The 24,984-nt window shown below is 35.1% G+C and overlaps 4 protein-coding genes across 13 annotated transcripts; 2 read left to right on the top strand and 2 right to left on the bottom strand.

Annotated features, from left to right (window-relative positions):
• Positions 1-6: 6 nt before the first annotated feature.
• Positions 7-7,928, bottom strand: LOC107224647 (serine/threonine-protein phosphatase 6 regulatory subunit 3). Of its 5 annotated transcripts, none has more exons than XM_015664788.2 (19): positions 7,797-7,928; positions 7,479-7,654; positions 7,151-7,230; positions 6,328-6,479; positions 6,092-6,213; positions 5,480-5,650; positions 5,157-5,335; positions 4,875-4,988; positions 4,629-4,764; positions 4,380-4,532; positions 4,169-4,282; positions 4,019-4,083; positions 3,735-3,933; positions 3,536-3,622; positions 3,376-3,473; positions 3,120-3,201; positions 2,840-3,041; positions 2,368-2,767; positions 7-2,245 (listed from the first exon to the last, which is right to left on the bottom strand). In XM_015664788.2, exons 2-19 carry the CDS (start codon positions 7,536-7,538, stop codon positions 2,086-2,088), a joined length of 2,574 nt encoding a protein of 857 aa, XP_015520274.1. In that variant the 5' UTR covers positions 7,539-7,654; positions 7,797-7,928; the 3' UTR covers positions 7-2,085. The 5 variants fall into 5 exon arrangements, with proteins under 5 accessions (XP_015520274.1, XP_046586779.1, XP_015520292.1 ...); XM_046730823.1 differs by having other exon boundaries at positions 5,480-5,617; XM_015664806.2 differs by having other exon boundaries at positions 7,479-7,651; positions 7,797-7,910.
• Positions 7,929-8,504: 576 nt separating this feature from the next.
• On the top strand, positions 8,505-12,458 carry LOC107224362 (mitochondrial carrier homolog 2). The gene is made up of 7 exons (XM_015664389.2): positions 8,505-8,812; positions 8,915-8,999; positions 9,155-9,326; positions 9,420-9,551; positions 9,722-9,908; positions 10,002-10,069; positions 10,191-12,458. Exons 1-7 carry the CDS (start codon positions 8,711-8,713, stop codon positions 10,372-10,374), a joined length of 930 nt encoding a protein of 309 aa, XP_015519875.1. The 5' UTR covers positions 8,505-8,710; the 3' UTR covers positions 10,375-12,458.
• Positions 12,459-13,681: 1,223 nt separating this feature from the next.
• On the bottom strand, positions 13,682-19,979 carry LOC107224553 (USP6 N-terminal-like protein). Of its 2 annotated transcripts, XM_015664664.2 has the most exons (9): positions 19,805-19,979; positions 19,200-19,441; positions 18,797-19,120; positions 18,534-18,721; positions 18,279-18,439; positions 17,865-18,185; positions 17,556-17,697; positions 14,576-14,679; positions 14,302-14,508 (listed from the first exon to the last, which is right to left on the bottom strand). In XM_015664664.2, exons 2-9 carry the CDS (start codon positions 19,352-19,354, stop codon positions 14,437-14,439), a joined length of 1,467 nt encoding a protein of 488 aa, XP_015520150.1. In that variant the 5' UTR covers positions 19,355-19,441; positions 19,805-19,979; the 3' UTR covers positions 14,302-14,436. The 2 variants fall into 2 exon arrangements, with proteins under 2 accessions (XP_015520142.1, XP_015520150.1); XM_015664656.2 differs by having other exon boundaries at positions 13,682-14,679.
• A 398-nt stretch (positions 19,980-20,377) lies between these two features.
• On the top strand, positions 20,378-24,984 carry LOC107224474 (putative RNA-binding protein Luc7-like 2). 5 transcript variants are annotated; one of them, XM_046730827.1, is made up of 7 exons: positions 20,533-20,560; positions 20,748-20,842; positions 21,838-22,648; positions 22,797-22,845; positions 23,225-23,323; positions 23,494-24,140; positions 24,396-24,984. In XM_046730827.1, the coding sequence occupies exons 3-7, from the start codon at positions 22,566-22,568 to the stop codon at positions 24,472-24,474; spliced, it is 957 nt and encodes a 318-aa protein (XP_046586783.1). In that variant the 5' UTR covers positions 20,533-20,560; positions 20,748-20,842; positions 21,838-22,565; the 3' UTR covers positions 24,475-24,984. The 5 variants fall into 5 exon arrangements, with proteins under 5 accessions (XP_015520026.1, XP_046586783.1, XP_015520033.1 ...); XM_015664547.2 differs by lacking the exon at positions 20,533-20,560 and having other exon boundaries at positions 20,976-22,648; XM_015664540.2 differs by lacking the exons at positions 21,838-22,648; positions 22,797-22,845 and having other exon boundaries at positions 20,378-20,560.

The raw sequence follows: 24,984 nt of genomic DNA, 5'->3' as shown, positions 1-24,984 counted from the left end.
ACATAATTACAGGAATATATATACTTTATTGTAACAATTTGTACAATATTATATGAATTATTAGTGATTACATAAATAAAGTGTACCAACATTGTATTCTCGTTTTATGTCGTTGCTCGGTGATATCCTAATGTAATTATCTGAATCTCTCTTAATTCTTATGAATCGATATCGTTTAAAACTGCGTGCTACCGTTGAAATAATTCATTACAATAATCGACCGCATGTTTGCACGTATAAACTGCTACATTAAAAACTGAAAATGCCTGACACGTATAATACACATTGAATATCTTTCTTTTGCTGTGATTGCTGAAGTCTGAGAAAAATTGCTTAGTAATTTACCGGCTTTTAGAGAATTATGTGAAACCGAGTAAACACCGCGGATTTCGCATGTTCATTTCTCTTTTGTTCCGAGTTTCTTATATAATTGCTGAAATTTTTTGCTGAGCTTACTTTGCTATTTGAATATACTTGTTGTTACAAGTATTGTACATTTTTTTTTTCTTTCTCTCAATTACATATTTACCGTGCCAGTCGAGATATACTGCGGATGTTCAGGGCTGTGAAGTAGCAGTGGTAAAATTAACAGTACTACAAATTCGACTTTATTTTATGTGAAAGTCTTGCGGTAAATAGTAAATACAAGTATTAATTATAATATCTTACTACTGCTCGTTAGCTGCTGTAGATTAAGATCCAGTTTTTAAATAAAGTTATTATCATGATATCTGTTACCTTATGTTTTAATTTTTGTATTATACTTTCAGTAAAAACTTCACAAGTTTAAATATCATTCTTTACGTAAGACGTTACCAAATAAACGTTGTAATTATAACGTCTATTTGACATCTTAGCGTAAGTTGAATGATTTTAAGTAATGATGAATTTTGGATGGAAACTGGAGAATATTCTTGATAAACAGTAGCTATAATACAAGAGATATTTATAATAACGACTATTTATTTGCCATAATTGCAGTTATTTTCTTTTTGTCAGAATCTTAAATGGAATGAAAAAAAGGTTTTTATACTTGTGTAAATTGGAATTCTTAAATTGTCGATCATTGTAGACACTTAATCACTTCACCAACATAAAAATATACAGAATTTTTTCTTCAAATCACTATTCTGAAGGTAATACATGTATGTTTAGCCGATTTCTAGGCACTGTATTTAAAAAAAATTGCCTTTGATTCCGTAAATCGAAAAGCAAAAGCACTATATATTCTATGTAATAGAATATCGGACCATAGTGATGCTTACACTTTTCTTTTTAGATATAACTCTCACAGCTGTGGTATATTCTACATTGTTACGCTACGGCGACATTATGTTACACAATTCTGTATAATACAATACTAAAGTTTAAAATTAATTTTTAATCAGTAGAACCAATTGCCAACTTTAGCGATCAGAAGAGACCTTAGCTCAGAATAAAATAAAGAGATTGAAGAGACGCACAACCAACTGCGTACATCATACTTTTGCATAATATTATAGTGTATAAAATTATCAGGCGATAACGGGTGGATATAATAGATACCTTTTCTAGTTACAATCGTTTAAAAAATGTATATATTTAGTCATCACTTATATGTATAATGTAAAATTTATATACGAGGCTGTGAACAATAGCATAAAATACAGTGAGTAGGTAATTTCAATTATTCTTTCCTTTTTTTTTTTAGTTTTTTTTTTCACTAATACATATGTATGAACACTAGCAGCTGGGATACAACGAAGGTAGTTCATTTATATATATATAATAATAATAATAATAATATGAGAACAGTTTTATTATTTACCAGCTATAATAAGTTGAGCATTATAAAATTCTGTTCCATTTTATTCGATTAATATTTTATGGTACTAAAGAAAACATCGTAATAATCTTTACTACCCAGCTGCAAAAATTCAATAACGTAAATAAAATTTAATAGAATCAATCAATCAATCAATCAATTAATCAATCAATCAATAATTAATCAATTAATCAGAGTAATGGCATATTTTCGGAAAATTGTAAGGTCATTCTGATATGGATCATCATCGCTATTGCTGTTACAAATCTACAATATATTTTTTATTTTAGATCCTCTGATATATTGGTTACTTTTTCTGATGGTGTGCATGAATTTTCGGTTGGTTGTTTTACATTATCTGTCTTCACCCCTTCCTCGCGTTCATCTATATTCTTGACATCTTTGCCTAGTACTTTGCTTTCTACGACGGGCAAAGTTGTCCTGAAATATGAATCGTTATTATTTCTTGTTCGCTTTGAGATACAATTGACAAATACCACATCTGAAATATTCTTTAAAAAAAAATCGGGGAAAACAAATGCATCAAACATCTATGTAAATACCTGTCTGCGAGTAATTCATTGGGATTTGCATTATCGTCAGCTGTATTTATAGAATCAATACTTTGAACTTTGTTATTGATAATAGCCTCTGTTGACGGTGGTGTAGCGATTTCAACAGCATCAGTTTTGGGCGTGTCTCCTGCTCCTACAGCTTTCGTATCTATAGTATGCTCTAATGAAATATCCTTTTCCATAGGAGTAGCCGTAATATTTTGTACTTTCTCCGTTACGTCGGTCGGCTTATTAATCGTTCCAGCATTTTCATCTATATTTAAAGTGCTTTCAAAGTTATCAAAATTTGCCCAGCCTGTTTGTTCGCTTTCTTCTTGATTCACTACATCCCATGGATTGCTCGGCGGTATCGTTAGGTCCCTGCACCGATGCTGTGCTGAATCCCATGCTGTAATCAATCATTATTTTTAATACAATTATTCATGCTCTAATTTATTTTATATTTTCAGGTACTACTCACGATCTGTTGAGTCAACTTCCATATGTAGATCCTGCGGTTCGTCTTCATCGTCATCTGAAAAGGAGTTGGAATTTTGTCGCAGCTGTTTAGACGGCCAATTGCGCTTGTCGATCACAGTCTGGAAGGTGAGATCACCTTCATCTCCCCACTCTCCTACGCCACAGCTCTCATCAAGTCCAGCTTTTTGCTTTTGTTCGCATACCTAAAAGTCGTAAGATAACATTGTCAATTTTATTTTATCTTTCAAAATTATTTTCATTTTATTTCAATTTTCAATCACTTTGTTGAACATTTCTTCTCCTTTGTCCAGGTCTTCTTCATTTAGGTTGAACCCAAAGGAGTGGACTTCATCAACGGAGTTACTAAAATAATGGAAGGAAAACTTATTATACTTCGACGACAGGCAGAGATTCCAAATAATGAATCTTGAAAGATTGAACGTCGAACTTGTCAACAAAAAAAAAAAAAAAATGTATTTTGGTGAGTGGTCCTATTGTGTTATTCGTCTATTTGCATAAGTAAATCTCTGTACGTACTGAAGGGTTTCTTCGCCGTCGTTGAGTTTATCATCATTGAACGTACAGCTCTCCATAAATTCGGAAGTCATTTGTTGTGTTTGATAGTTATCGTACATCTGAAACATTTAAGCAATTCGTAAACGAATCTATTACTTTTATGAATCCTTGAAGTACCAACCTGTTGCACATGAACACTGTGAGGGTAAGAGATATAATCATCACTATTTTCTTCTGAACTAGTTATGTATGGCTGTTGCTGTCCGCCCTTTAAATAATGATATCATGAAGTATAAGATGTTAAATCAAATCAGTCTGATTTTTTCTCAAGATACGTACATGTGTACACATAGAAAGTAAATTTAGAGCGTTATAAATACCAGATATATTTTATGAATCTTGTTGATATCGGCAAGCTGATTCATTGCTAGTGCTTCCCATTTTGTAAGACAATCCGGGGATAGATTGGTTTTCAAAAAACTTTGCAGGATATTGTTCTTTTCACATTGTGTTACAATATTGTTCGCTATATTGATTAAATGGCCCATGTACCCTTGCCGTATACCCTTTTCTTCACCTCTTGAGAAGTACAGAAAAATAATACATTATTTATCTAGTTCAGGTTGTAATTTGAGTAGATCACCGAACAACCATTAAAACTTACTGTTTCGTCTCATTTTCCTGCCAGGCTCCCAATATCCGTTCAATTATTTTACATTTTATAAATATCTACGGAAATAAAAAAGTTTCAAGTTATGTGTAAGTTGCTTTTGTGACAATACAATGGATATCGATGTTTTACATATCTGCTTACATGATCATAAATAACGTTGTTCATTTCTTGGACGTCAGTGTTAATTGCCAGCGCTATACACTGTTCAACTTGCGTGTGCAAAAAATTATTGTACGCGTATTTGAAAAATAAATCCTACGAAACGAATAAAACAAATGAAATTAGTAAATACTTGAGTTTCGATAAATATGCTTGAATTCGAAGAAGGTATCACACCGCAATATGCACTCACCAAAAGAACTTGAAACGTTCCTAAATCAGCTAATGTCTCACGAACTTGAGCATTCTCCGTAGACAAGAGGGCAACTAGTAATTTTGCAACGTGAAGTCGAGTATTTCCAAGTGGCAATTCCAAACGACCTGCTGTAGTTTTAACCGCGGGTTTCTATGCAAAAATATCAATATATTAAGTGGAATTACAATTGCTATAAAAAAAATTTGTGTCTGATTTGTTGTATTATATTATTCATACTATACTTACATGTGGAGGCTCTGTAAGTAAGTTGTGTAGCTGTCCAAGGTACGGCAGTGTCGCAACTGTGATTTTAATGCGCTGCTCATTGTCGTTGGAATCTTCGCCAGCACCGTTACCATGATTGTCCATTACATTCAGAGCGCTGGAATAGAAAACAGCCTAAGATGAGATCTGGCTACATTTTTGATGAGCGTATCTTACTTCGACACAGTCTACACATGTAGATATATAATGAACATCGATCATACATACTTGTTTGATCTTTGTCCCAATAGCACCAAAAGCACCTCGATACCACCGACGATACTGCTCTCAGATTTTTCTCCAGACAGTATCGTTTCCAGTAATAGACTAACGGTTTCAGTTCTGTGTTGAGAATGGAAATAAAAAATTATCAGAGGTGAATTGTTGTGGGATACTTACTCCAACATAATTATTAACTATTTTTGATAATTATCGGAAGTTGATCGATGTTTCACATTTTTTCTGAAATGATTTCGTTCAGGATTTTCAATCGCGCTTCATGGTACTTACGATTCCAATCTATTCAGGATAGGATCTGGATCACTGCGCTCAGTCGTTGCTAAGCAATTTTCCCTACCAGCCTTGATCATGTCGCACAGTAATTGTGCGGCATTGGCATGTCTGCCAATCTCTAATGTCGGTGATAACAATTTCACTAATCTTTCGACCAAGTGTTGCCCATCAAGCCACTGTTAACGAAATATTCAAGCTTGAGCAGTTGTAATAAATAAGTTGAGTCATGTTCATCAAGTTTCTACGTTTTGTAAATAAGAACTGAAATAACGATGTATGTATTTATAGATTGAAAGTGAATGCGACAAAGAAACTCTTACGTTAAGTATATTTTGTCTCATTTCACTGCCCTCAACTTGTGTCACAAGTTTCAGCACCAAATCCATTATAGCCGAAGTTTCTAAATGCTGTAAAAGCAGATCCACACAATGCTGTCGGCTTTTAAGAAACTCCAGAACCTGTAAGCATGTGAACTGATAGGAGTACCAATGCTGGTGGAATAGATAGGAAGTGGAAGAAGGATAAAGATGAAAAATAAGGAAAGGAGAGGAAGAGAGAAAAATCTCGTATTATTTTTAAGTAGTATATGAAGACTGGCAAAAACCTATTTTTTTTAATCATAGTCAAGCGTAGCAGCAATTCAGCATTTCATCTTCAAGTAAAATACCAAAAAACAGAGCTGATTCAAGTCACCTGTAAGCAACAAGATTAAAGGAGACGATATTTCTTCCGTTTAAGACTGGATATAAGGAACGACTGATTATGATTAAAGAGATTGAGTATCTTTGGACGGATTTTTTTGTGCATGTTGAAGTTGTGATGTGATATCGTCTGATAGGGGGCAAAGTCTGAAAGCAGTTGGACTGGAAAGCTAGCGAGCATTGTTACCCATTTGGTACGGGAGCGCATGTATATAAATACGTAATATTTACTTGATCACTCTTTCGCGCTACAAGAACACCTATTGTCTTGCTGAAAAACGATGCCAACAAGGGATTGAGCGGCGGTTCTGTGTCTATAAACGAATAGAGCTTAGTAAGTAACGATTCATCTCCTGAAACAATAAAACACATTTAAACCACGAATATTTTTGACAATTAACTCTGTTTTTGAATTATTATTCATCCTGTCTAGATTTCAAATACCATGCCAAATTCTAACTCAATACCTGCTAGCTTTTCATTAAGCATAGGCACGTCGCAAGTAAGCAGCTCACAAGCAACGTTTGGATATTTATACCGCCAGCGCTCTTCTACTTCTAGAGAAGGTTCCTTCGTTGTTAATATTACTAACTCCTCCATTACTTCAGGTCTTGTCAGACTGAAAGATCAAAGTCCAAATCAGATATTTTGGTGCTAGATTCTCAAATACTGAAAAACGTAGATGTACTGAAACTCACATGCATGTGCATGGGTGGTCCTTAAAAAGGTCATTTCCGAATTTCTATGTTCCCAACGGCCTAAGCACTTCCATATCGATAAAAAAAAATCACAAAAAATTGACAGTCCTCAATTGCAATCCTAAAGTTTGTCCCACGGCGGCCAAAGTTTTTACATTCAAATAACATGTAAGTTTTTCGTCTTCATGTTCATTTATATATTACTCGGCTGCATTTTATGCTATCGCTTCGTAATTAGGCTGGATTTGCACATAAATATATGTTCTTTAAAAGTGTCCATGGTATCTTGACCGTTCTTGAACCGTCATATATTTATGTGCAAATCCAGCCTAATTACGAAGCGATAGCATAAGATGCAGCCGAGTAACATATAAATGAACATGAAGACGAAAAACTTACATGTTATTTAGATGTAAAAACTTTGGCCGCCGTGGGACAAACTTTAGGATCGCAATTGAGGGCTGTCAATTTTTTGTGATCGATATGGAAGTGCTTAGGCTGTTGGGAGCATAGAAATTCAGAAATACCCTTTTTAAGGACCACCCTAATGTGCATGTAATGTTAAGAAATTACAATTAAAATGGACACTTACTATTCAACGAGCTTTTTATTCTGGCTTTTACATTCTTGCAAGATATCTTCTTCATCCATTAACTCGTGAAGTGTAACATTCTGAAATCAGAACGAGAAGATATTTGTAAAATTTTAGAATTATCAGACGATACACGATTATTTTTCTTTTCAATTGATTACAGAAGTGCGTCAACTTCCTGGATCTTGGAGGAAACTTTCCTGCAATAATAGGAGACTCTCCTTAAAGAGATCATGACAAATTTATCATGAATGCGACAAAAATTTTTTTGAAGTATCGTCCAGGCTCACTAGAAAATATAACTGGAGAACGCAGAGGTAGATATTACCTCTTTGTTGAGCAAGGCATCGATGTGAGGTGATGATACATAATTATTCGTCCAGAACATTGTTGATGATTTCGTTCTTGCTACATCAACTTTGATAAGATCGTCTGATATTCGTCGATTATCGTGGAAAGAAGTAATGCGATTGAAATTGGATCATTTGCATTAATAACACGCTGCTGAAACGATAGAAATGAGCGTGTAACACGTCTTTGTAAACGGTAGTAATATCGCGATAACATTTACACCGAAATGTGGTACTGGGTAATACACGTTCGTTGCACCGTTACAGACCCTGAATATACATTATTTCATATTTACTTTTGCAGAACAGTCAGCTCGAAAACGTCACTTTTTAACAGAAGAGCAGAAAGACCACCACTAGACGTCGTGCACTATTCCTGATTCCAGTTGCGCTTAACTGGCGATCGCGATAATCGCGATTATCGAAAATTACCGTAGGAAAAATGTCATTCATGACTCGCATACGCCTCTTGGTTTACCGGCGACTAACTTTTAGTTAGACGAAAACTAAAGCTTCTTTCCCACTCATTCTATATTCAACGTCAAACTTGTACGCAGTGATCACGAGCAAATGCTTTATTTTTACCGCATTGTAACTGTGATAGTATTATAATAATCTTACAATAAGTAAAAATTTACAAAAAGTGCATTTAGTAAGTGGCGGGATTTTTTTATACTAAGCAACCTACAGGATCCGCTTACAGCGTCTCCAACTCGCAGCACTGCTGGCGTGCGTTCCAAAACTACCTAGCAGCGCTAAAAACTCCATAAAACAGAGGCAGAGTTACTCACAAGCTCGACAGCGCAAAAGTGATAAATGAAGGTTGACAGTACTGAGGAGTTAATTTCGGAACGCACCATTGGCTGCATAGAGTGCGATTGTCCTAGTCTTTAACCACTTCAGCAATGGCGAAAAGCTAGGGAAAACATACTGAACGCAGCCAATTTAAAACGCCGTCAGATCCACTATTACGGGTGTAAAATAAGATCCAGTATCTCTCTTGCACTTGATATGACCTCGCTGAATTTATCTCCTTCTAACGATTTATATCCAGAGATGCGGGCGAGACTCTTGCCAGCTTCAAAGCGTCGTCGCGCCCTCTTCCGAATTTCTAGATAAAATTTAATTTTCTGATAAGACCAGACGGACACGGTTAAAAACCGGACGGAAGATAAGGAATTGGAGAAACAGAGTAGATAATACAAATAAGATGTCTAATTTCAAAGAGGAGACGATATGGTCAAATATAGCATTACGAATATTAGTAAACACCGCATCGCACCCTTTAGAATATGCCAAAGTTTTGATACAGGTACGCCGACAATTACGGGGGTTGAATTGATTTCCTTTACAGGTTAACGCTGTTTTTCATACTCTACAAATCATCCTGCAAACAAATTAACCCTTATTGCAGATTGGCTACGAACCTATTCCACCTCGACCAACGATCACTGTTTTTGGCAAACCAGCGCTAGCACTGCCCAACATTTTCCAATATGGTGTGTATCGCTGCAAATTATCATAACACACGTTTTGTTTATTTTATTATTTATACCATTCCAAATTGCATCAACCTAAGCCACTGACAACTTTTACAATCAATAATATCGGTCACCTACTGTTCGTCCCTAATTTAATTATTGTACCTTTGCAGTTAAATACATCAAGACTGTTGATGGTTATGCTGGTTGTTATCGCGGACTCGTTCCCAAGCTCTGTGCAAATGCCATCAGTGCCCTTGCATTTCAGAAGACTTCTGAGAATATAACATTCGCTAACGAACCTGATAAGCAGATAGATGAAGATGATTTATCGGACAATGAGAGGTACCGCTATGTTTCAGAATATGTCATATTAAATCAGATCCTTGATACTTCTATGTATCTATATTTTTCTGACGAGGTAATTGTTTTTTATAGGCGAATTAGGTGCATCAACGAACTTCTTCGAGACTTGGCCAGTAGAATAGCTGCCATTGTCGTTAGTCATCCCTTCGACGTAATTACACTCAGAATGATGGCACAGTTTGTTGGAGGTGAAACTAAGTATAAGTAAGTTCTAAGAGGATCAGCAACAAGCCTGAAAAACATAATCACAAAGCATTTTTACTACCAACGATAGTTCGTCAGCAATTCAGAATATTCGGTCATGTTTCCAACAAATACAACGACAAATCCATACGATGTTTTGTACATTTGGTGATCATTGAATTACTTTACAGTGGACTGGTGAGGTCTATAATTCAGATCTACAGACAGAACGGAATATCTGGCTACTTTGCTGGCTTGGTGCCGCGTCTAATTGGAAATATTGCATCGCTAATACTGGCTAGCACGGCTACCTACGCTATTAACAAGTACATTATTCAGGATAGAGAAATGCGAAGCTACACTGCAGCAAGCATGACGGTATATGTACCACCTTCTTCTTGATGAAAATAATTTAAAATCATCACAGTAGTGCACTTTAAATAAAATTTATATTTTCATGTTGCTCCGCAGTTTGTTGCAAGTGCCATAACGTACCCATTCTTGGTTGTTTCCCACTGTATGGCCGTAAATGATTGTGGGTAAGTAGGGATGATTTACATCGCATACCTATAGTATTACTGCTAATTAAATATAATCTTAGCCGTTTACAACAGTAAATACGGATTCGTTCAGTTTCATTACTACTTTTGTTATGATCAGATTGGCGGCTGGTTACCCACCGCAAATGCCGCTCTATGGAAGCTGGATACATTGTTGGGCTCACCTAGCTGCAAATAACCAGCTAAAACGTGGTAATAGCGTTTTATGGCGCTATTATACTGGACCATTTATAATTATAAATGGAACTGCGGTATATGTAAATAAGGATAATTTTCACTCATAAAATGTGCAGTGATAGATGTACTGGATATTGAAATGTCAGTAACATATTTTAAGAAAAATTATTCGGAACTGCCTGACATTGACTTGAAATTATTGTATAGTGAGGAATTTTGTGTATGTTATGCTGTAATGTTCATATATTTATTAGACAAATATATTAGGTATCTCTTTAAATCAACAATAACCATTTTATACAGTTGTTTTTCCCAGTTCTACAGTGTTAGGTGAAACCTGTATAAAATAGGAGCATTTCAAGTAAAGAGAGTCTATTAAAAATCTGTAGAAACTTAAACAAAATTTTTTGATACACAAAAGGAACAGTCTTAATAAAGATTTCTTAATTTTCGCGGCTCTTACTGATTGACCAATTTGTTTAAACGAGGGGCAGGAGGAAATAGAAGGGATTTAAACTGAACAATTTCTTTTATTAAAAAAGCTTATCCTACTACTTTATTCAACATTTCTTCACTTAAACAAAATAATAATTTGAATGATACATTTTCTCGAGCAAAATATTTGTGTGTATATGTAATACAAATTTTGCATATTCTTTTCCTTCAATTTTATATTATTTCTTGTTAAATTTTCTTCTTCCAAGTGTGGAACAAAATTAGCGACAAGTCAATAATTAATTATATACTTTTTAAAGCATTCGAAAACATTAAATTCTTCTTTATACATAATGTATAACATATTTTTCTTCCTAGTTTAACGAGTAATTAATTGTAAGTAATAATTTATCGCCATACTCAAAAGCATTTTATTATAGGTATCTGGTTATATCTATATTCTATATACTAAACATTTATAAAAATTGGTTAATCTTTATTGCCTAAGCTTTTCAAAGTACAATATACAGTGGTTTGATAAGATTCACGTGGGTTAAATTTCTGTATGAAAATAATGAATTCGGAGATCAGAAAATGCGTAAAAAATACTAGAAGTTGTATAAAAACTAAATCATTGTCTAGTCGGAAAGTTAATTAATGAAATTTCCCTACTGGTCGAGCCACGATTTCTTCTACGTTTATCTGTAAAAATATATAGCGACGAATATTGAGCAATGATTTTAAGATATGAACATACTAAAAAAGTACATATGTGAATCGATGAAAGACAATTTTTAATTAGGCAAAATAAAACGAAAAATCTTTTTTTTTACGATGTTTATGTAACTTTAAAATCAGATCTGACAATATCTTGCAGTTGTAACAACACAGTATTGATACCAATATCGAATATATCGTGGAATATTGTTGTAATATGCAAGAATTGTGTGTTCATATGCATACATTACATATGTACATAAATGCATGAATTATCCGTACATATAATTGATATCGATGAATTAACATCAAAAGCTGAAATTTTAGGCCAAAAAAATTTCATGTACCTACCATGTTGTCTGTGCAACAGAATATTCTAGTAGCAGCGAAAAGCATTACCTGGCTAAATACTTGACAAACGTAAAAACTGTGTGTTCTCAGTACGTCGATCTATTTTTAAAGACTCTATTAGAATGCTACCTTTGTTATTGTCTATTCAGAGCTTTCGATATGATAATTTGTTGACATCTTTCAATCCTAGGTGTCGGATATTTTTGGTTTTTGTGTTTTTTTTTATTCTGTACAGTGTTAATATCCGCAACATAATACAATTACGTTTAAAGTTTATAATCTTTCATGACAATCAGGAATAGAGCTCAATTGTACCATCAAGGAAAAGAGTATACGACGGTATCGGGGTAGAAAAGAAACGATGAATATTCGCCGAGATACATGTACAAGAATTATCAACTACACTCCAGTATTGTATCTATATTAAATATGAGCTAGTACATGTGCAATTTTTGCAGTAAAACACGAGACTAATTTCTTAGTTTATTAACCGTGTCGACATAAAGATAGAGTCTTATACATTGATCTATTTATTGCTATTGCTATCAGAGAAGGATGAATTTATATTTCATAATATCTAACACATATTCAAATCGAATATCGAGTAATAATCAGCTGTTAATGGGTTTCACATAGTGACGAATCGGAACTGGTACAAAAAAAAAAAAAAGGAAACGAAACATACATACATACATATATATACAGGGTGTCCCTAAATTGCCTCCCACGGACTAGCCAGCATGATACCTCGTTAAAATCCAACCGAGAATTTCTTTTCCGGAAGCTCGTCCGACGCATAGTTTTTGAATTATAAGCGATAGCGCTAGGCCAATCAGAGTGCACCATTTCATCTAGATTTGCCGCCACGGAAATTGCTGTTTTGTTCGGCTGGGTGAATTATTATTATTCGTTTACGAATTAAATATTGGCACCTCCCCTCTCTCCCTGTTGTACCCCTTCTCGGGCGCTAACCTCGGTATTGTTGCCGCGGACACGCTGCTGGCCGCACATTCATGGGCGCACACTTGTGTGAGTAAACAGAAGCGCATCCTCAAGCATAAGGGGTACAGCAGCGAGAGAGGGGAAGTGCCGATATTTAATTCGTAAACGAATAATAATAATTTACCCAGTCGAACAAAACAGCAATTTCCGTGGCGGCAAATCTAGATGAAATGGTGCACTCTAATTGGCCTAGCGCTATCGCTTATAATTCAAAAACTATGCGTCGGACGAGCTTCAGAAAAAGAAATTCTCGGTTGGATTTTAACGAGGTATCATGCTGGCTAGTCCGTGGGAGGCAATTTAGGGACACCCTGTATATATGTATATATGTCCCTATTATTTACACGTATCTTTTGCTAACAAAATATCATAAGTTTATTCAATCGAAGAAGCGTAAAAAAGGCGCTTCAAACGGAAGTTAAAGTATTTCTGAGTAGTATCTACTTTTACCGTAGAGTAAGTATATTTGAACATTTTTTTATTTTCATTTCTTAAATAGTAGATATATGATTAATCTTTGAATTTATATCAGTATTACGATATTAATGCTTGCTGGCTTGGAAAACATTTTTTGAATTATTTTTATACTCTGTTTTTTATATTAGCTTGTAACGGATAAAAAAAGAATTAGAAGTAAATAAACCTACGTGTCTGTTTGCACAGATTCGTCTGTAACAGATTGAGTTGAAAGTATGCTTCTGCGCCAGACGATAACTACTGGAACTTTGAAGAAAAAACGCAAAACTAAATGATAAGTAAACCAGACAAGTATAAAAATAAAATATTAATTTGTAGGATCTATTACGTCTTATCTAATTTCAGATCTAGTTCCCGTTTCATTACTCAGTGGCAAGAATGAACTTTAAATTGTTGGAAAACCATGTCTGTGGGGTACATTTTTCTAAAGTGGAGATTCTTAAATGCACTTTAAATGTATGCGATATAGTTAGTCTTATTTAACATCATTCATATTGAATTTAAATTTTTTCTCTCCATTCTTTAATACATTTGATTCTTATTGCAATTTGATCGTACCAATTAACTTGCATTCACGTTTTGATCTGACTCTGACTGTCTCAATATAGTACATTGTAATTTCCATCCACACAGAATCATTGCGACGATTAGAACAGATTGTTAAATTTCAATATGCAGGTATAATATAATTCAAGGTAATTATTCACGCCGATTAGTCAATTTTATCCTGACTAAACTTTGGAACGTTGCAGTATAATGTTGTCACGATTCTTTCTCATGTAGCTATAAAATAATAATACTATAATAATATTTATTCAACAGTATCTCGCGATCGTCTATGTTACAATATATCCAATATCTTTTTCGTATTTCTAGTCTTTTTTGTTCCTTCCTTTTTGCTTTAATTTTCAATAATTTTAATATTCCAACGACACTATGTTCAATGTTATATACCATATATTATAGAACACTTAATATTAAGAACAAAGTTGGACAATTACGTTACTTCAAGTCCAGCTCAAGTTCTGGACTTTCCAAAGTAAAGGGTTTCAGATTTTCAACTATAGGCGTTTGATCAGGATCAACACGTATACGAATTTTATTAGTTTCTAACGATCGAGGCAGCGTACGAGGAAGATCATCTTTGTACGAAGCTGGGGATGGAGGTGTATACGGTACATAGATTCTTACAACGTCAGGACTTGGCTGATGAGGAGTTGCTCTCGGTGTAGGTAAGCCTCCGCTCCCCGAGCTACCATCTGAAACGTTGCTCTGAGTATCGAGGCTATTATCTAGGGCTTGGGAGCGAGTTGCCGAACTGAATACCGATAGATCCGCCGTCGATGTAACGGAAGTATCAGCTAACGAACGGCGCGATCCATTGGGTGAGCCTCCGTCATCCATGCTTGGGTCAAACGAAAACTTGCTTCCTGTAGAAAGGGACAATTCACCCATATTGAAATTAATGACCAAAAAAACATTTGTCAGCTTATCTTTGCTTTTTCTATCGTATTACACAAAGTTAATTGATCAAAGGCCATAACTTTATTGTTCAAGTCCATCAATTCAAGGAGGAATTTCAAGAGATCAGATATCATAATTATGCAGACATCAGATTTCTATGCTGAGCGTGTAAATCTGTTGTGCCAGGAGTGGAAATTAACCGATGGAGAAGGTTCTCGTGCGACAAATGATTATCCAATAATGGTGGAGGGATATGCGAATTGGGTAAAGTCATGCACCGTCCCTTGAATCTTCTTTTACTCTTCAATTTTACATCTGCTATCAAATGGATTAAACAGTTTAGTCCAAAGTGATAAGAATCGATATGAGAAAAGTAATATCAGCGTTGATTTGGTGCTGTGCTTTAGTGATAAAATAAACTGAGAGAAGGTAAACGTTTATATATTTACATGTTGAGAAGTAGTTTTTTGCCAATAATCAATATCTACGTTCGTTGCAGAATGGTTCTAACACAATTAGTGTTGAAGAAATAAAATAATATACGATAGTCAGAGTTTAAATGAAAGAAGAAAATATAATTTTAAGTACCAAGTGATGATGGGAGACTTAATGAGCGATATTTCGACGTTTTAACACTAACTAAACGAAAGTATTCCTGCAAGGAGCACAACAAGAAAATAACACCGAGGTGAAAATGATAATGTAGGAAATTTGTGCAACTTAATAGGACATGCAAGGAAATTAAAACAGAAATTCTATTAAAGTGGATATTTCTTTGTTTATTATTATTGTTAACAATTAGATATTTATTACGAACTGAGTATAAATTACATAATAATGGAATAAAAGTAAACTGTAGGCTAATTCGGATATTAGGTAATTATAAAATCAAGTTCTATCGTAGCCATAAATGATGAGTATTTTACCAAAATTATTAACGTCTTTTAATTGTTTGTTTGCAAGAGAAACTTTAGAAAATAATGCGCATGCAAATATGCGTAGTATTCATGTTTACAATACGATGGAAGGTCTCGCTTTGAAAGACATATCTAACACTGAATAACGGATATCCACGCCTTAAATCTTCATACAAGTATTTATTCTTTGATTTGTTTTTTTTATGGCTATGTAGAATTGGTATGACTTTGAACACTGGAAAAAAAATTGATGTATACAGCCTTCCCATTTGGGATTTTAATTGGAGGCATAGCAGGAACCACATAAAATATGAATCAGGATTATTTTGTACCATTGGAAAAAAAAAAACGACAACTAAAAACACACAAGAAAAAAACATTATACTACCTATGCATATTATTACGTAATAGAGTATTTTCAAGTTGTGTTTATTCAATACTACAGTCTGATTTGTCATTGCTTTTTCGAATATTTACACGTTACATAATAGTTTTGAGGAACGTTACGACAAAAATACCATGGTTTGCTAATTTTCATCACATCACCAATCAGACCCCCTCCCATTACATGTACAGTTCATAAAGAAAATAATTCGACACAATAATAATAGCCTACATATCTTCACTGCAGGAAAGTTTAGGTGTCTACAGGTGTTGAAGATTGCAAAAAGTGATCAAGTACATACTGACGAAGGAACGCACTTTGAAGTTACGATATTATGAAGCTGTTTTTTCTGCATGAAAATGTGTTGACCCATGCTAAGCTACAGTTTGATGTTACTTGAAAAATTATTCAGGTTTTTAAATATCTTCCAAATTGGACGATTGTACTTGTAACGTCTTTTTGTGACTATATTGGAAATATATGTATCAAATGTATGAAGTTTATCAAAGTTACAATCCACATATCGTGTTGATATATATATATATATATACTTATCTGTAAGTATGATAATACTGCGAGGATGGAGTATTGATGAGTATGATATTTAAACCTTGACCTACGAGTTTGAGTGAAGATAGTTTCACAAAAGAAAAATGTTCAAGACTCGATGATTCGATTATATTAGTATGATAATTAGTAATCTGCCAACTAGAGGGCGATTAATTGAACAAAATGACATAATTTTTTTAGAGATATTACTAAAATTGCTTCCAAAATTAGGTCAAGTGACGATTTTACGTGATCATAAGAATAACGGAAACAGTGATAAGTTGGTTTGGATGTTTATATTCATCTAAAACTTATGATTATAATTGAAGTTACGAACTAGTAATTCTAATATAACAATGTTAAACATATATCGACTAGACAGTAAGCAAATCATATAGTTTGCCCATATCCACGTCATATTAATGATTAGAATAGCAAAAGAATTGGCTAAGAAAAAGTTTTTAGAAAGAAAATTTTAATATTATATTTCATGGCAAGAGGAAGCACGTTTGCGTGTTAAGAGATTTCAGCCCCGTAACATAGTAATGTGATTCATCACTTACTGAATACAATTATCTCTTAATTTACCTTTTTTACTACATATTCAATATGCATGAGTGTTACAGATACAGTATAAAGGAATTTTTATAGTAGTTTGTTAGTCAACAGAAAATTAAGTAATATGTTGAGTCACCAAGTTGGCAAGACGTGTAAAAAATAGGATAAGCCGTATCCTGTAATTTCTAACTAATAAAATTTAGATTCAGTATTTCGAGCAACTTTATAGATAGTACGTGTTTATTCTTTGTAAGAGACTTTTCTACTGTATGAACGTGTGGTTTCTATAATCTTGTATTATAAATGACCATTTCCTCATCTGAATCTAGATCATCGTCAGTCTCGTCTTCTCCGCTGGTACTACCACGCGTTGAGTAAATTATACTGGGATTGGTACTACTGTATATCACACTTTCACTGTCTGTAAACTCACCCCCAAGGCCACCGCAACCAGCAGGGTCAACCGGGGTTGAATTTTCTCTGGTTCCCTCTGAACTTGCAACGTCCCTACGCTGTGCCACAGACTCCCGCATGACATGTTGAGCTTCGCTAAACTCTTCACTCCTTCTCCCTACCTGGAAACGCAATCATCATTTAAGAATTTTAGTTACTGATAACATTCAACGTTACTGATAGGTATTAAAATTTTTTCTTCTCAATGACAAATATATTGACAGATTTTTTATATAAATAATTTATGTACAGTAAAGTAAAATGGCAGATGTCCTTGTCCAAATCTCACCTTGCTGGAAAAGGAGGGTTCTTTGAATATGCCAAATGGATGCCTTGGTAGTTCATGTGGCAGAGGTGGACCGGGGTAATCTAGTTTAGCTCGTTTTAGTTCCTCCATGTTGCGTTCCATAGCGTTGATTACTGTGTCATCATCAAAACCAAAGTTTTTTTCCAATTTCATCTGAAGGTAGCCACAAAATTCATCAAGACTTTCCATGGGCATCAGGTAACGTTTGTGAAGTTTCATTACTGAGTAGGCCATTGGTGGCAAAATACGGTCACCATCCAGTAAAAATACATCCCATATTCGAAGACCAAGACTGACCGGAGTCTGAACAAAAAAAAAATACAACATTAGTTTCTTCTCCAAAAGAAAGTTTCAAATCAGAACACGTTCCTTGTTATTGTGTAAATAAAGTCTTACCCTTTCTTGAAAAATAACAAAGAACCATTTCAGAGCATACAGTATAGAATCGCAGCCGCATTTATCAAGCTTGCGCTTAAGCTTCGGTAAAAATTTAGACATAATCTTATCGTGGTGTTCAATAAACCGATTTAGCTTCGGAAACCCATCGACGTAAAATCCTGCAATGAATAATACAAGATAATCATTGTTAAAGAACTCGGTTTGTGATGTTGCAACAGTATAGCATGAATGGAATAAACTAGTATCTCTTACCATGCATGCTGTACTTTTTGTCTGCAAGAAGTACAGATAGCCCCCAAAAAGCATCTTCCTCATTCATGTACAACAGCAGAAGGCCTGCCAATACAGACATACCCTGGCAGTAACCGACCTCCATGTTATACATGCTGTAAGCGGCTAAGACGTAGAACATGGATCTTTGTGTAATGCTATATCTTTCCCTAAAAAAATATTTCGAAAGAATAAATAATTATGCTATCCCGTTTTTTAATAATTGACTTACTGAATTTTTTTACCTGTAATTGATATGGTCTCTGTACTGTCTAGCGACGTCAGCATCAATTTGTCTTATTTCTGTGGACCACTGGCGAGCGAGCTGGAGCATCTCGTCATATTTTCCGGCATGCTGCTGCTTCAGATTTTGAACACCAAGAAGTTTAATCCATACTTGACCTCTGAGACTATTTGGAATGCCCTTGTATATCCTACGGCGTAATTTGTCGACAGTTGCGGGACTTTCCCATTGGCGTAGCATTTTTATCCATTTTTTTATCCTCTCCATTTCAACGTGCCGTAATTTAACTTCGTTCGGATCCACTTTCTGTGGTAACCGCTTGTCGCTTTAATAACGATACATGGATTAATGAATGTTCTGTTCACAGGTGGTAAAAGAAGGATGAAGATAAGACTGATATTTACTGTATGAATCCATATCTATCCGTTGTGTGATAAACTTCAAAGCCCGGATCTTCCCAAGGGTCAATTTGAGCTCCGCTTTCTCTACCTCGGTCATAGCAGCTGAAAATTCTATCCCGCTCTGCAGCTGACCGCTTCAATAATTCTTCCTCATTCATCCCACGTTAGAGTTGCGTTAAAAACTCTCACAAACATGCCGCCCTTGGTAATTATGTGCCGTGTCTCTTCGTACATTAAATATTGATCTGGAAGTAAGTTATAATCATACAGATGCAAATGTAAATTTGCGACATTAGTTCATCATCAGATTATTTTAACTAACAGAGAGATAATTGAGCAAGGCAAGCTTGGTGTCAACCTTAATCGCTGTCAAAATGATATTCATGTAATACTGAACAAAAAAAAATACGGTACGTAATGGGATTCAATATGCGACTTAGGGTCAAAATTGTTTTCAATGAAGGTGTTCACAATAAGCAGACGGAATAGTTGTACGGTTACAAAAATGATTTTTTGGCAATTTGACATATTGACAGAAAGTAAAAGGGTTATATACAATCTGTGTAAATATAGCAGTTTTATTTTGTCGATACAAGTGTGCGACTTACCATACAATAAGTAAAATTAGCTGAATACTATCAACATAATTATAACCAGCTACGACCTCTTAATTCTGATATTCATAATATTTTCGAAATATTTTCCTCTCCACAATCCCTCTTGTTTTATAAAACCATCATCGACATTATTTCCTGCTGAACAGCAATTTCCTCGCCGCCCCCAATAATGTTCCTAAACCAACAAAATTAGGTACTCCGCATTTTAAACGGAATGATGCGTTCGAAAAAAATGACTACTTTCATCTCCGTCCGAAGGATGCGTTCCGAAAATAGCTGGCAGCGCTACAAACTCTCTAAGACAAAGGCAGAGCCAGTCACGAACTCGGCAGCGCGAAAGAGATAAAGGACTGTTGTCAGCATTGGGAGCTAATATCGGGACGTTCCCTAAGCTTCACTTTACTGCGCAAAATTTGACACAGGTTGCGTCTGTTGGTTTTCTACTCCGTGGCTACTTCGGTCGGTTCTAGGGATCTTCCAGGGGGCGGCATCGGAATATTTTTTATCTGGAAGCTGGTAACAACCCGGTTCACAGCCCGCCTATACACCGTGCCAGCCTATATCTACACGTATGTGACATGGATGTGTAGAGAGTTTGTGATTTGTGATAGAGGCAGTGGACTGCAAATAGAGGCTGGCTCACGGTTAAACGGAGAGTGCCGTAAAGAGGAAAATAATCGGCGAAAATGACAGCTCACGATCAAATGCGAGCTATGCTCGATCAACTGATGGGGACAGGACGAAACGGTGAGTTATTTTGTATAAAAAATTACGGGGGCATCGATTGAACAATCGTATAAATAAGCGTTCTTTGCCAACGCTGGAACAAGATGGTGACCTAGTGATATCGACCGCGACATAACATCAAGTGACTCGTGTATTGTTAATCAATTGGCCTAGATTCTAAAGAACCGCAATTATTCAATATTTTTAGGTGAGAATAACAAATTTCAAGTTAAATATTCGGATCCGAAGGTCTGCAAGAGCTTCCTCCTCGCCTGCTGCCCGCACGAGATACTTTCATCGACAGTGAGTATACTGTAGAAACAAAAATTCCTTTTCCTCCTCTTTTTTTAAAAATATTTTTGTTTACTCTCTTCTACTTCTTAAGTATTTTAATTAATATTATTACGCGACGTGACATTGTACTTCTTAAATACAGATTTAAAATGTGTACGCTATCGATGGAAGAGATCGGCACTTGTACTTCTTTCATAATAATCTTATTGAATAATAGTTCGATGCAATGTGAGCTCGTATCATAGATATGAATGTACTAAACGACATTTAGTCTCCAGCACACTTATAAATCAAGTTTCGTTACTGTGTAATAATTTTTCACAATGTTGATTTACAAGATATCTTATCGTTTCCCATTAAATACAGACTCATCAGATTGTACTCGACCATTTACATTCTCATAACAATGATCGTGAAGTTTATGTCTATTTGTTATAGACAACTCATCCACATTCAGTATTTTGTTCCTCTTTTTGCATTCAATTACAAGTAATAATGAATCCCATTTCCTTCGTGAAACAAATGTAAATGGCAGTAACATAACAATACAGTAATGTACTATGTCATCTTGAGACAAAACCGCTAATTACTGACAATTTACAAGAATCCTGAAATCTTTCCTGTATAATTTTCATCATCTTTATTCATCAATTGATTGTTACGAAGTCTAGAAGTATGAAAGCAAACACAGCTATGGTTTTACGCAGCAAATTTTGTTTCATTGACAGGCAATAGCTAAGTTTCCAATTGCATAGCTTCTAGACTTTGTTCGGCTGAATAATTTGATGTAAAAAATTTTCTAACTTTATTCAATACAGATAAGTCTGTTAGAGTATGTTCTTGTACCTAATATGCGTGAAAAAGTTGTAACACAAGTTGGTATGGGGCATTTGTGTTATTACTAGTTGTAGGGTATTATATGTATATGTGAGAAAAAAACATTAAAAACAAACAACCCAATCACAAGAAGGTTACTGAATTCACTAATACCGATGCGACTGCAGTTCTATTTCCAGAGAGTCTGAAAAATGCAAAACCAATCCAATGTACAATATTGTTGCGAATATTGTCCAATCATATTGTTGTTTGTCTCACTATCACACGCGCGTTACTGTAAGTACTGAAAACAAAAGAAGACGTACGTATTACCATTGAGATATTTTACGTAATAAATAATAACTTAATTAAAAACTACCTATTCAAAGCCTCGGCCCAGTTGTGAGGCTGTGTGCCGGGGTTTAGAAATATATTTGCCCAAACCGCCAGAGGCCTGTTCACTTAGTTCGCTTTGGTGAGTAGTATTCATGAAAGGATTCTTGATATAATTATCATTTTGTCATGAATATATTCGTCAATAATGGATAATAGGCCAAAAGTTTTCTGTGAGTATGCGTGAACAAAGTAGTTTCCCTTTTTTTGGATTGGGGACAGGAAACGAAGGACAGATCTGTAAGTAAGGCTGTCTGAACTTACTAATTGCCCGAATTAGGATGAGCACAACATTCATTTGTTTCAATAATATTTTCATCAGTTTTAGATTGTGTAATATAGTATCGTGAAATGATGTCCTTTGCGATTACGATTTTTTGCATTAGGTTCTATTTTGACTAACAAGACTTTTTGATTAGAATATGTGATTGTTTTACTAAAGGATTTTGCTTCCGTTTGCAACGATATGTCAATCTAGCTTTTGATTTTCTCAATTTCACACTTAATTTTGGCAATTTGTAACATGCGTGAAAGATCGAAGGAAGGACTCAATTATAGGCAGGATCGCACGACACAGCTGTTACAAAATTCCCCTCATCACCGGATGTACGTATTCAACTCGATTTCTAAATAAGTAAAATGCAAATTATTCAAATCACTATTTTCATAATATTTCGTTTAATAGTTAACATAATAAGTTATTAAGTTGTGTCATAGAACAGAATATGTAAATTAAGGTGTGTGCTGATTGTAGCGTCGTTGCCATCGCATTGTCGCGTCAGGCGGAGAGGTGTTGCCGCTCTGTAAGTGAAATCAACAAAATATCTAACTATAGAAATTATATAAATATATGTGAAAGCATCAGTTCCTAAATGTATATTTTTTGATAGCGTATCTAGCAGTTTGACCGTTATGGAACACTGTGTTTGACCGGATCTTGATAAATTGAAAGACAGGCTCGCACTTAAATTAACTTAAAAAAAGTGAACTGACGAAAAAATAATAAAGATGGTAGACTTCCTGTAATTTTGTACAGACAAATATATCATTGTTACCGACGATCTTATTCATATGAAATGAGAAGTATGTAACAGTTCTTGGGATGGTGGTAATATTTAGGAATTGTCAAAGGGGAGTCTCACTTAAGAAGGTCATTAATTTATTATAATTTGTAAATCGCAGCGCATGGACTTGGGCGAATGCCCTCAGATTCACGACCTGGCTCTGCGGGCCGACTACGAAGCTGCACAGAAGAAAAGAGATCATTTTTATGATATCGACGTAAGTTAAAAACGAGAAATCTATTATACGAGGTCAAACAAAATAAAACTTCTGATCAAGATTTCAAGTTCAAGCATTATTTCCGTAGCTTTTACTATTGCCAATAATATTACAAATTTACGTTTTAATTTTTTAATTTTTAATTAGCGACTTACGTTTTCATTTCGTAGGCAATGGAACACCTTCAAAATTTCATTGCTGATTGTGACCGACGAACTGAACAAGCTAAGCAACGTCTTGCAGAGACTCAAGAAGAGTTGAGTGCAGAGGTTGCAGCAAAAGCTAACAACGTTCACGTTCTTGCGGAAGAAATTGGTAAAAAACTTGCCAAGGCAGAGCAGCTTGGCGAGGAAGGGTTTGTAGAAGAATCTATGAAGCTTATGGGTGAAATTGATGAGTTGAGAAAGAAAAAAAACGAGGCTGAACAAGAATACCGAAATAGCATGCCAGCTTCGAGCTACCAGCAGCAAAAATTAAGAGTCTGTGAAGTCTGCAGTGCATACCTTGGCATACATGACAACGATAGACGACTGGCCGATCACTTTGGTGGAAAACTCCATTTGGGCTTCATCAAGATAAGGGAAAAACTTGCCGAGCTTGAAAAAACTGTCGAGGATAGGCGCAAGGAAAAAAGAGAGACTATGATGGACAGAGACAGACAGCGGGACAGGGAACGTGAGGATCGGGACAGGGATCGAAGTCGTGGTGGGCTGAGTACTGGATACAGAGAACGCGATCGAGATCGCGATCGCGACCGCGAACGTGCCCGTCGGGATAGACGACGGTCAAGGTCCAGGAGCCGTAGCCGCGGCAAAAGGTGAGGAGGGTTGACTTAGGAAGTATTGCATTATTATCTGTTTCTGATGAACGAATAATTTGTGATGAAATGTAAAGGCCGAGCTGAAAGTTGTTTTTTTTAAAGTTGAGCCTCGCAAGATGGCTCCTTTTTCGAAAACATCGTGATAATACTCGGGAAGCGTATTAACTGATGATATGATTTCTTTTCAATGTTTGATAAATTTGTATTTTGCGGTGTGACTAATTCGCTGTATGGGGAAAACATATGTTTCAGATCTAGACGTTCAAGGAGTGACAGCCGTGGGAGACGCTCACGTTCACACCGCAGTGGATCTAACGATCGTAAGAGGTAAAACATTACATGGAGTCAGAAACTTACTCATACGACTTCATGAGCAAACGGACTTACTACATCTCGTAAATTAAAATGTTTAATGCAGTGGTTTTTGAAAAGTTCTATAATAGGGGAATAAATAAATAACATTTATAGATTATAAGGGGGAAAAGTAAACAATAATGAGTAAATTTATGATTGAAAATTAGCGTAAAAACATTCTCAGAACTAATTTGAACTTTTTAACGTTATGTGACATGGTCATCTTGTGTAGTAGATTATACGGGAATTTATAATAGTATGCTTTAATGTGTAAGGTATTGTTATAATTTTTAATAACTGAACATAAAATATCTGGCCTTAGTATTCTGTAGTTCTTAGAATGAATTTTAAATCAAATTCGTCACGTGTAAATATACATAGGTTCTATCTCAGTTCGCACATGCAAATTCATTGCATATTTATTATAATTTACTATGCAGTGTTGTTTACCTTCTAGAAACCCTAAATAAATAGATTTCATCAACAA

Source organism: Neodiprion lecontei, chromosome 2, assembly GCF_021901455.1.
Source record: "Neodiprion lecontei isolate iyNeoLeco1 chromosome 2, iyNeoLeco1.1, whole genome shotgun sequence".
Classification (NCBI taxonomy): domain Eukaryota; kingdom Metazoa; phylum Arthropoda; class Insecta; order Hymenoptera; family Diprionidae; genus Neodiprion; species Neodiprion lecontei.
The sequence above is the reverse complement of the archived record's forward strand: the minus strand, read 5'-3'. Positions and strand labels throughout refer to the sequence as shown.

Bases quoted from the DNA above. Each gene is read 5' to 3' on its own strand.
- LOC107224362 (XM_015664389.2), top strand. From the start codon at position 8,711: ATGTCTAATTTCAAAGAGGAGACGATATGGTCAAATATAGCATTACGA. The intron at 9,000-9,154 runs GTGTGTATCGCT...GTACCTTTGCAG, and splicing joins GCCCAACATTTTCCAATATG to TTAAATACATCAAGACTGTT. The intron at 9,552-9,721 runs GTAAGTTCTAAG...ATTACTTTACAG, and splicing joins GGAGGTGAAACTAAGTATAA to TGGACTGGTGAGGTCTATAA.
- LOC107224553 (XM_015664656.2), bottom strand. From the start codon at position 19,354: ATGAATGAGGAAGAATTATTGAAGCGGTCAGCTGCAGAGCGGGATAGA. The intron at 18,440-18,533 runs GTAAGAGATACT...TATTCATTGCAG, and splicing joins CAAAAAGTACAGCATGCATG to GATTTTACGTCGATGGGTTT. The intron at 18,186-18,278 runs GTAAGACTTTAT...TTTTTTGTTCAG, and splicing joins TTGTTATTTTTCAAGAAAGG to ACTCCGGTCAGTCTTGGTCT.
- LOC107224474 (XM_015664540.2), top strand. From the start codon at position 20,500: ATGACAGCTCACGATCAAATGCGAGCTATGCTCGATCAACTGATGGGG. The intron at 20,561-20,747 runs GTGAGTTATTTT...CAATATTTTTAG, and splicing joins GATGGGGACAGGACGAAACG to GTGAGAATAACAAATTTCAA. The intron at 24,141-24,395 runs GTGAGGAGGGTT...CATATGTTTCAG, and splicing joins AGCCGTAGCCGCGGCAAAAG to ATCTAGACGTTCAAGGAGTG.
- LOC107224647 (XM_015664788.2), bottom strand. From the start codon at position 7,538: ATGTTCTGGACGAATAATTATGTATCATCACCTCACATCGATGCCTTG. The intron at 5,651-6,091 runs GTAAATATTACG...CTATTCCACCAG, and splicing joins TAGCGCGAAAGAGTGATCAA to CATTGGTACTCCTATCAGTT. The intron at 4,084-4,168 runs GTAAGCAGATAT...TTATTTCCGTAG, and splicing joins ACAACGTTATTTATGATCAT to ATATTTATAAAATGTAAAAT.